General features: G+C 41.2%; 1 protein-coding gene across 2 annotated transcripts; it reads left to right on the top strand.

Moving 5' to 3' along the window:
* The first annotated feature begins 757 nt into the window (after positions 1 to 757).
* agmat (agmatinase (putative)) lies at positions 758 to 10,642 on the top strand. Of its 2 annotated transcripts, XM_078255765.1 has the most exons (8): positions 758 to 1,089; positions 2,948 to 3,150; positions 3,862 to 3,910; positions 4,329 to 4,524; positions 5,460 to 5,639; positions 6,950 to 7,034; positions 7,470 to 7,578; positions 10,411 to 10,642. In XM_078255765.1, the coding sequence occupies exons 1-7, from the start codon at positions 815 to 817 to the stop codon at positions 7,541 to 7,543; spliced, it is 1,062 nt and encodes a 353-aa protein (XP_078111891.1). In that variant the 5' UTR covers positions 758 to 814; the 3' UTR covers positions 7,544 to 7,578; positions 10,411 to 10,642. The 2 variants fall into 2 exon arrangements, with proteins under 2 accessions (XP_078111891.1, XP_078111889.1); XM_078255763.1 differs by lacking the exon at positions 10,411 to 10,642 and having other exon boundaries at positions 7,470 to 8,450.
* The last annotated feature ends 424 nt before the right edge of the window (positions 10,643 to 11,066 follow it).

The raw sequence follows: 11,066 nt of genomic DNA, 5'->3' as shown, positions 1-11,066 counted from the left end.
AGCTCTCCGGCGTACGGCAAAAATAGAAGCTCTGCGTATCTGCTCCAGAGTGCTGCGGATCGCCGGAGCTGGGACGCAGTCGGAACGCAGCCGTTCCGCAGTCAGTGGAAATACACACATTGACTTTAATGGAAACCTATTGACTCCGCCGCCATTCCGGAGCCGTTCCGCATCCGTTCCGCAACCGGTGGAAATTAGGAGTAAGTGTCTGACAACATTATGGAAATGATTCCTACAGAGATAGAACTTTTTGTTAAAGAAGGTAAGATCCTAAACAGTACTTTTAGTCTGGTGGGTTTGGTGATGGTGATTTTGGGGCTGTTTCATTTAAACAAAAATGATCTTACACTTTAACAAAAAGGTCTATCTCTGTAATGTTGTACGACAATTAGAATATTAATCTAAGACTGTCAGCGGCAAAAACAGCGCTTTGTGGACGTAAATTGAAGGTGCGCAATTGTCCTATAATTTACATTGAAGCTTGTTTGGCAGCTGCCCACTGCAGCAATCTCGCTTTATACTGGACCAGTGTCGAAGATTATTGTTCCCATCAGTAACAAGAACATTGGAAAATAGGGTCCAGATTGAAAAACCTGAAGGGACAACTACGCCCTGACGGTGCATTTGTGTTGTAGCTTTTGCATTTGTGTTGTAGCTTTTGTATTTGTGTTGTGGCTTTTGTATTTGTGTTGTGGCTTTTGGATTTGTGTTGAACCGTCTCGGCCACCGTAGGGAAACTTTTAAAGTAGCAGCTGGAGTTCTGTGTCAGCACAACTCACACCGCTCCATATCATATTCAGAACTCACAGCAAGTATGTTTTCATTTTGGAGAAACCTTAATATACCTCGCGCTGTTAGTGGGACTGCAGCGGACTTATTCTTTCTGCCTCGTCAAACGTCGGCTCTCTACCCCAACAGAAAGTGCTCGGGGAAAAGGTACAATGTGCCACCGAGCGCCGAGTTTGTTGCCAGGGTGTCGGGGATCCCCACCATGGCCAAGTTACCTTTCCAGGAGACAGCGGACGGGCTAGACGCGGCGTTTATCGGGGTCCCAATTGATACTGGAACCTCCAACCGACCCGGAGCAAGGTGCGGGTATTCTCTGCAGCTACCTGTTGCTGCTGGCCATGTATATTGCCTGCAACAAGAAGGGTCGCTATTACTATGTTTTTATTATTTACAAGTTTTATTATATACAAGCACATAATGAATTATCAGTAGTGGTGGTATATTTCACTTTTAAGTACAGTAAAAGCAGCAATTACAAAAATACTCCATTACAAGTAGCCTACATTACAAGGAAAAGTCCTGCGTTCAATTTGCATTGTGCAGATTGGTAACATTTAGAGTGTTATATTTATCATACATATTATTCTCAAGGTAAAGACAACAACTTCAAAATACTGCTGGGTAGTTTATACCAGTGCTTCATATTGTATTAAAGTCATCATATGTTATGTCTGTTAAAGCTTAACCTGAAAAGTAACAAGGAAGTAATGCTGTCATATGAATGTAAAGTAGGAAAAAGTACAACATTTCCCTGTCATATGTAGTGCTGTAGAAGTGTCATGAAATGGAAATACTCGAGAAAATTACAAGTACCTCAAAGCTGTACTTAAGTAGTGTACTTGAGCAGGAGCGTAGCCAGACGTAATAAACATTAGGGACTCAGCCCAAACCTAGGAGGGTCCAGGGGCATGCTCCCACAGGGAGATTGTTTAATCTAAAGATATAAAACATCTATATTTATGTTTTTTTTTTATTAAGTTTTGCCATAGGTGTTATACAAATATTTAGAAAAACGCACCAGACATGGTCCTGTGATTCCATGACAGTCCCGGGACAAGTCACAGGACAGTGTCTGACTGTCCCGGGACAGTCATGGAAGTCACAGGACAGTGTACACAGGACAGCGTCTGACTGTCCCGGGACAGTCATGGAAGTCACAGGACAGTGTCTGACTGTCCTGGGACACTCCTCAGGACATTACTAACAGGACAGGACAGTTTTTGCTGCTGCTGCTGGTGAAAGAGCCAGTTATTTCCTCCGACCACCGTGGCCGAGGAGCAAGCTGACCCGGGGGCGGCACAGGGCTTCCGAAGGGGGAGGAGTGGGGCGTCCAAGGGCGCATGATGCCAGATATACAGGAAAAGGTCCTGTCTAAATATATATATATATAGATATATATATATATATATCTCCATGGTTTTAGCATGTACAGCAGCTATAAGGACTATTTTCAAGTCATATGATAATAGAATGCCTGATACTCTGTACATCATTGGGGGGGGAACATGATCCTGTAGAACCTACAGTATATTCTGTTTTGTATCAAACTGTCTTCATCATTCTGAAACCAGAACACAACAAATGATGAGGATGAATTTTCACTCCTGCTACCTAAAAAGAGGCAAAACTAACTATTTACATAGATACATAACAGGTAGGAATTTGGCGTAAACAAGCATTACAAATCTTGAAACTCATTTGTGTTTTACTATGGAGTACAGTTCACATAAGGAATGTTTAGCTGACAAATCAGCTACATTTGAATCAAAATCCCATAATAATCTGGGCTGCTCTAATTGCAAATCAAGGATCCCCAGCAATGCCAAGTAAATGTGGACACTCTGATTTGAATATTAGGGCCACAGAAGAACATTTACTCAATTATATTAGATTTCTTCTTTGTAGTAGTAGTAGTAGTACCAGTAGTAGTAGTAGTACTACCGGTAGTAGCAGCATAGAACAGTTGAAGATATTTTTCTAAAACCTAAAAGATTTTGGGCTTTTGAGTCAACATTCGGGGCTGGAGCCCCAGAAGCCACCCCCCTGCTCCGCCCCTGTTCTTGAGTAAACGTACGTTGTTAATAATAACAGTCCCAAACGTTCCAGTCTGCTCTACAGCACTGACAATAAATACCAGATATTCCCTCCGTCGCTGCAGGTTTGGTCCCCGACAGATCCGAGTGGAATCTGCCATGTTGAGATCTTACAACAGTGGCACCAGGGCAGCGCCTTACGAGTCCCTCATGGTGGCTGATATTGGGGACGTCAATGTGAATGTGTATGACCTGAAGGACACCTGCAAACGCATCAGGGAGGCCTACAGAAAGATCCTGGCTACCGACTGTATTCCTCTGACTATGGGTGAGAGTGACTAGAGGATCACAAAGAAACGTGTCCACATTATTTTTTTCACCTCAGACAGTAGTAGTCAATATCGACGACGTTCCACTTCCGGGATTGTTCAGGTGCCGCCAGAAATTACGCCGGATGTCCTTCATTTTAGGCCGGATGTTCGTTTCCTTCATCTTCCTTTGTGTTGGCATTCTGAACTCCGGTGGATTTCTGAGGACTATGGTTAACTGCTCCTCAGATCTCTGCAGGGTAAATCCAGACAGCTAGCTAGACTATCTGTCCAATCTGAGTTTTCTTTCGCACGACTAAAACAACCTTTGAACGTTCACGTTCCACCAAAACAAGTTCCTTCCTGAGGCTACTTTGCAGAGGCACCGTGGCTCCATCCGGCGCTTATCGCCGCCCAAGACGATTGTGATTGGTTTAATGAAATGCCAATAAACCAGAGCACGTTTTTCTCCCATCCCGGCATGCTGTGTGGACTAGCCAGACCCTCTTCCGCAGCGCTGTGGAGGAAGGTCTGGAAATATGAGACTATGAAGATAGTTGCGCAGCCTGAAAGCCAGAACATAAAGGCTAAAGTGCAGCTTCTTCCCAGAGGCTATCTATCTATCTGTAAATATGTCATAGTTTATGTTGTTGCTATTGTTGTTCGTACCATTATTAGCCATTTAAATATCCTTATAAACTGTTGTTCATGTTTGTTGTTGGTGTCTGCAGGTGGCGATCACACAATTGCATATCCAATCCTGCAAGCTGTTGCTGAGAAGTAAGTTCATTGCCAGGGTTGGCACACGCTATATATGGTCAGTTCACATTGCCTGGACAAGTTTAGACAGGACCTTTTCCTTGTTTCCACAGTGAACAAAAATGTAAAGAGATTAGGGTGACCAAAACCCAAAGTACATTAAATTTAAAATAAGAAAAAAGAACTAAGAGAAAAACAGTAAATCCTCACATTTAAGAAGTCAGAACCAATAAATGTAATTTCAGCTCATATACATTTTGATACGCATTAGTAATGTTATTCTGCTCCATGTGCAAGTGTCGGGCTTTTTGCATGACTGGACATTGTTTGTAGTTGTATGCCCACATACAACCTGAACTCTTAACTTTATCTACCGCTTAACCATTTTCACACCCTGTTGTCCTTGCCTCACTCAGCCTGTTGTGTAATAACTTGTCAGGCATGGCCCAGTGGGGCTGATCCACGTGGATGCTCATGCTGACACCAGTGATGTGGTCTTGGGGGAGAAGATTGGACATGGGACTCCATTCAGACGTTGTGTGGAGGAAGGGCTACTGGACTGCAAGAGAGTGGTTCAGATCGGCCTGCGTGGTTCAGGCTACTTTGCAGATTCCTATGAATGGAGCCGGGCGCAGGTACCTGCTACAATACTGCAGCTCTGCTAGATATAACATAAAGTAAGGCAATGCCTCAGACCAATGCCAACATTCTGGTTTTACTGCGTTATATAAGTCAGTGGTTCCCAAAGTGGGGTCCCTGACGAGGTTCTGGGGGGTCCCCAGGAAAACGGAGGAACCATATTTTCACTACAATCTTCACTATATCTATAATTAACACAATGACAGAATGCATGATTATTTTGGTCAAGAGTTTCATACACTTTACACAGCAGAAAACTAAACCTCAGAATAGCTCTACAGGTTCTGTCTGATTAGATAGATGTAGGGCTGCAACAAATGATTGTCTCAATTAATCGTTTAGTCAAGAATCCAAGACAATGTCTTTGAATGTTTTGTTGAGCCATCGTTCATTTCATTATTTACACCTGTGCCTTTCATACTGTGACATGTCTAAATGTCTTCTGTGAGACAGGCCTGTCATGTGCTGATTGGCAGTAATAATGTTCTATAATGTTCAGGGTTTCTCCCAGAAAAGTTGTGAAGCCCCAGTGGCAAGTGTCTTTTTTTTGACGAGGGCTTGGCTGGGGCCAGTCACAGACTGATGATGGCGTTAATGTAGGGCCCAATAGTTTCTGTGACAACAGAATCATGGACGGAATCGCGAAATTGAGAATTAAAAAAGCTATAAGACAGTTAACATAGGGCCCTACATTAAGTCAGTGCTGAAAGCTAACTGGAGATCTGAAAAATGACTACGTCTAAGTTTCCAACCGAGCCGCTCTACTGTAACTGTAGTTTAATAAACGTCTTAAAAATACAATAACACAACATTCCCAGTAGCTTAGTCCTGGTGGGGGGCAACTTAGGCCCAGCGGGCCACCAGGTTTGCAGTATACTGGGGGAAACCCTGTTGTTCCCTTTAAGTAAAAAAGAATGTGTATATTGTGCAGGGTTTCCGTGTGGTACAAGCAGAAGAGTGTTGGTTCAAATCTCTTGCACCTGTGATGGCTGAGGTCAGAGGTCAGATGGGCAGTGGTCCAGTATACCTCAGCTTCGACATCGATGCTCTTGACCCGGGCTTTGCCCCGGGAACAGGCACACCAGAGATAGCAGGGCTTACTCCTATACAGGTAAACATGGTCCCTGTCAACTATCTCCTATGACTTTAATCTTAAAGTGCTCATATTATGCTCATTTTCAGGTTCATATTTGTATTTAGAGGTTATGTCAGAATAGGTTTACATGGTTTTATTTTCAAAAAACACTATATTTTTGTTGGACTTCACATTGCCGCAGCTCCTCAGTTTGTTGAACTCTCTGTTTTAGCTACAGAGTGAGGTATCACACTTCTGTTCCATCTTTGATGGGAGTCGCACATGCTCAGTAGCTAGGTAAAGACTAGGGCTGTGTATTGACAAGAATCTGGCGATACGATACATATCACGATACATGGGTCACGATTCAATATATTGCAATATATTTCGATATTGTGCGTAAGGCGACATATTGGGATTTTTTAAGTCTTTCTAAGAAGTATAATTTTAGAAAAACTAATATTTAAAAAAGGACATGATGTGAATAAAAGTCAAAGAAGTTTACTTTAGGTAAACAATTCAGTACACAGAAAATCACACTGCCAGTTTGGGATTGTGGTTCACAGGTTCTTAGTGAGCTAATTTTGATATGCTAAAGTAGGCCAAAGTTCAGCCATAGCTACATTGTTAGCTTCTAGCAAAAGGTCAGGCACTGCTAGGCCCTGTTAGGCAAGGACACTAGTGGTGGGTCTCAGCATAGCCATCTAGCTGTAGGGGGTTTAAACACAACATAAACGTGAACCACTGTCTTACATGAATATTTTTGCATATAAACTTAAAAAAGAAAAAGAGACATTTTCTTTTTCTTTTTCTATAAAAAAAATAAATAGATATTGCGTTTTTGAAAATCGATTTTTTTGTTACACCCCTAGTAAAGACTACTAGCCAGTCAGAAGCAGAGTATGAGGGCGTGCCACGCTAGCAGCTAGGCGAGCATTATAACGTGTGTTACAAAGTGACGCACGTTTGTCTCTGAAGTAAAGGCTGGACTACAATAGAGCTGTTTGGAGCAGTTGGTGAACAGTGTTTTCTGTTGGAGATGGTAAGTCCCTTTGGGGTGGACTTTGGGCTTTTTCACTTTGTAAACCTATAACGTGCACAAAAAAGATATATAACACAATATAGGAAAAGGGAAAAAACCAAAAAGCATAATATGAGGACTTTAAACAATCTTTTCATATTACAAGTACACATGTAAGTCCAGTAGTTCCACACTGTACTGTACAGTACTGTAACTCCAAGTACTTTTAGGAGGTTATTTTTCAACAAAAGTGAATTTTCTGTGGTTGTTTATCTTCTTGGCTGTATGACTACTAATCTATTTTGTTTATCTTGGTTGGGTTTAGGGAGTTGAGATTATTCGGGGCTGTCGTGGTCTAAACCTTGTTGGATGTGATCTGGTGGAGGTGTCTCCACCCTACGACACCACAGGTACTTAGTACATTTGATTTATCTTTAAATTGATATAGGGCTGCAACTGAGGATTATTTTCATTGTTGATTAATCTGTTGATTAGTTTCTCGATTAATCGATTAGTTGTCTGGTCTATAAACTGTCAGAAAATGAGTGTTTCCCAAAGCCCAAGACCACGTCCTCAGATGTCTTGTTTTGTCCACAACTCCAAGATATTCAGTTTACTGTCACAGAGGAGAGAAGAAACTAGAAAATGTTCACATTTAACAAGCTGGAATCTGAGAATTTTTACTTTATTTTCATAAAACAATGACTCAAACCGATTAATCGATTATCAAAATAGTTGGCGATTAATTTAATAGTTGACAACTAATCCATTAATCTTTGCAGCTCTACATTTGATATTTTCTATTCATACAACTATTATTTATACCTTTTTTTTTTTCTCAACAGGGAACACTGCACTGACTGGTGCCAACCTTCTTTTTGAAATGTTGTGCGTCCTCCCAAAAATGAAATACTACTGATCATTACAGACTACACACACAACAGAACAGAACAGGTAGTTTGTTCATAATAATCAATTGAGCAGGCTGTCCTGCTGAATAAACCGGTAAGGAAGGCAAATGACCCAACATATACAATTTAAAGTTTGAATCAATAAACATATTGCATTTCATTACAACCATCAAGATGATAAATGCACTATTGAAGACCCTTTGAAACTCGACTGTAGCAGACATCATGTACACTATCTTGTAAAAAGCGTTTTGATAAATCCATGTCAAAAATATTCTCATCTTTCAAGCTGCATACTTTGGTTACATGAAATAATAATCTGAGGTCCTATAGATGACCTGATTATGTCATGTATAACACAGTACCAATAAAATTATATTACCGACATTTTTACAGACGAAACAAATGAATCAATCAAGCACACGCTAAGTTTGCTATCATGTCACATAATTCTATTCTATCATACAATGCCATTTGGAAAACATTAAGAACTTGAAATGCCTGTTATGTTTGCTACATATAGGCTATAGCATATACTGTAGCATCTGGCAGTTGTTTTGGACATGTATGACTGTACCTGCGGTGGTCACTGCACTCTCCTGGTTCTGCATGCGTGGGTGCTGTTGCAGTTGGTACTCACGGGCAAATCTCAGAACTTCCTCTGTATTGGTAGAGCCCAATGAAAGGAAAAAACCTGGCTCCTAAAATAAAAGGTCTCTTTATTGTGTGTGACCAGCAGGATGCAGTATCTGAGTGGAGGATATACATTACAGTCAATAAGTTCAATTTTTATTTAAGAAGGGGGCAGTGCAAATTAATGAAACGCATAATTTTACATGGGTTAAAAAAGCCAGAAATAGCCAAAAGTCTATTATTCATCTGTAGTCCCCTGGCATCAATGTTTAAAAAAAGGGTTTTTAAAATGCAAAGAAACACAAAAAGATTAGCAACAAAACAAAGCAGAACAGGTTAGAAGATTAAACAACAGAGCATAGAGTAAAAAGGTTAGACACAGCTGTTGAGACGGTAAAAGCAATTGCGAACTAAGAGGAAACAATAAGTTCATATACAGAATACATACATAATAAATAGGCGTAGTGCTGACATGTATATAAACTTAGCACAAAAAGTAAGGAAATTTGTGTTGCCAAACAGCTTATTCTGCCATTGACTCATTTGGTGTTTGGTGGATTAGATGATTGAAGTTTGAAGAAACAAGACATATTGGCAATTTAACAATTTATTCATTTCACAAACAGGAGCCTCAGTAGCGTGTGGAAGAACCATACACAGCCACAACAACCTGGCACCTCCTCCTCATGCTGGTCACCAGCCTGGTCACACACTGCTGTGGGATGGAATCCCATTCTTCAACCAGCATTTGTCGCAAGTCAGCCAACGTGGTTGTGTTGGTCTCTCTGGCACGAACAGCACGCCCAAGCTGATCCCACAAGTGTTCAATGGGGTTGAGGTCAGGACTGCTGGCAGGCCATTCCATCCTCTCCACTCCCACATTCTGGAGGTAGTCTCTGATAAACCCCACCCTGTGGGGGCGAGTGATGTCATCTTGGAGGATAGAGTTCGGTCCCAGACTGTGGAGATGTGGGATTGCCACTAGTTGCAGAATCTCATCTCTATATCTCTCTGCATTAAGATTGCCTTCAATGATGACAACCCTTGTTTTTCCCTCTATAGGTGCAGCAATCAGCATAGCGTTCTCTGCCTCTTCTCCACACTTTGACCCTATGATCCAACTGCCGTAGGCAGAATCATCCAATCCACCAAACACCAAACGAGTCAATGGCAGAATAAGCTGTTTGGCATTGGCAGAAAAGATTTGGCAAATTTTTCATGGGCGCAATCCACATACTCAGCGCTGCTGCTCATCCCACAAATGCATGTTCCTTACAAATGGGGCACCATTTGAAAGGGAACTAAACAGGCGTTCCAACGGTATAAGATACAAAAAGCATTGTTACCACAGAGAAATAATCTACCAAACACAAATTTCCTTACTTTTTGTGCTAAGTTTATTTATTGACCATCCATTGTTTAAGCTGCTTAGTAAAAGACTTATGTGTTTAATTGTCTGATATGGCATGGCATTGGATTCCACTCCAATTCCATTTCATAGCAACTGCACAGCTTGAAACACCTCTACTGTAATATGATGTGGTTCATGTTGCATCACCTGGTCATTTTCTCTGAATTATCAGGTGTGAACAGATGTTAAAAAGACCAAGCCTAGGTCTCTTTTGTCCTTTGTCTATCGAACATGGTGACAGGAGGATAGCTCATAAAATACCAATGTGCTTTTTAAATTATTTTACATGCAGAGAACTAACCCAAGCATATAGAAACAAATAGTGAGGCTGTAATGAACAAAGTGCAACATGTTCAGTCCAGAGATAAGAGTGAATAATTAAACCAAACCGAGTGAATAATTAAACCAAACCTTGGGGAAAAGAAAGCAGAACTGTTCTTTTCTCGAGCTCCTTATTGTTGGAATTCAGCTGTATATGTCAACGGGCTTGTCTGTTTTCACCAGGCGGCCTCTGAAAGGCCCTGCTCCATAAAGTCAAATTACAAGCAGTGCTTTTAAAAGCTAAACATGTCAGCTATGGTGATGTATGTAGAGATACATTATTGATGTTTGTGTTAGAAATTACCTTTAGATATATACAAAGGCAATGTTTTAATGCCTGAAGATCATCCATAGTGATGGGAAAGTTGTCTACTTTATAAATAATGTTATGGTTTTGATTTAGTGCGGAGGCATTACTCTTTTCTGTCATGTCTCGTCCGTGTCAAGTTTTTGTTTTTAGTTTTCCATTTCCTGTTTTATTTTGAAACTTACCGTCTCGTCTCATTTCAGGTCCGGTGTCTTCCTGGTCTTTGTTCTCCTTCCCACCTGTGTGATTACCTGTCCCCGCCCCTATGTGTTGCACCTGTGTCTCATTGTCTCCCCTGTCTTGTGTATTTAAGTTCAGTCTTTCATTCACCCCTGTGCGTTTTTCCCTTGGATTTTTGACCATTGCCTGTTTTTTGGATTGCCCTTTGCCTGTCGTTTCTTGGACACTGTTGCCTGAAAGTTTTATTAGCGTGCTAATAAAACCATTGAACTTTACTCACCTGAGTCGTGCATTTGTTGGTCCATTTTCTGGTGTGCGTTGATCTTTTCATTGATGCTGAATTCCAATATCCTTGCACCTACGTGTGATGTATGTACAACTTGCAATGTGTTAGTCATCCTTCATGCAATGCATTCCCTATGCAATGTTAACATTGTTACTGCTTACCCGCTCAACAACAAGTCTGAGGGAGAGGGTCTTCTACAAACTGCCTGCTGGCCTCCTTTACTACGACATCAGGGAATAACATTGTCAGAAACGGATGACTTCACGTTTGGATGGGGTGCTTATTGCCAGAACACAGTTCGGCCACTGGGTTTTTAACATAATAGACATTTGTTTATCGTTTTGACCATATGTATCGTCATATCGCCCAGACCTACCTCACCCCCAAGTCTGA

The sequence above is a fragment of the Sander vitreus genome, chromosome 7 (genome assembly GCF_031162955.1).
Source record: "Sander vitreus isolate 19-12246 chromosome 7, sanVit1, whole genome shotgun sequence".
NCBI lineage: Eukaryota > Metazoa > Chordata > Actinopteri > Perciformes > Percidae > Sander > Sander vitreus.
Note: the sequence above shows the minus strand (reverse complement) of the source record. Positions and strands in the feature narration are given on the sequence as shown.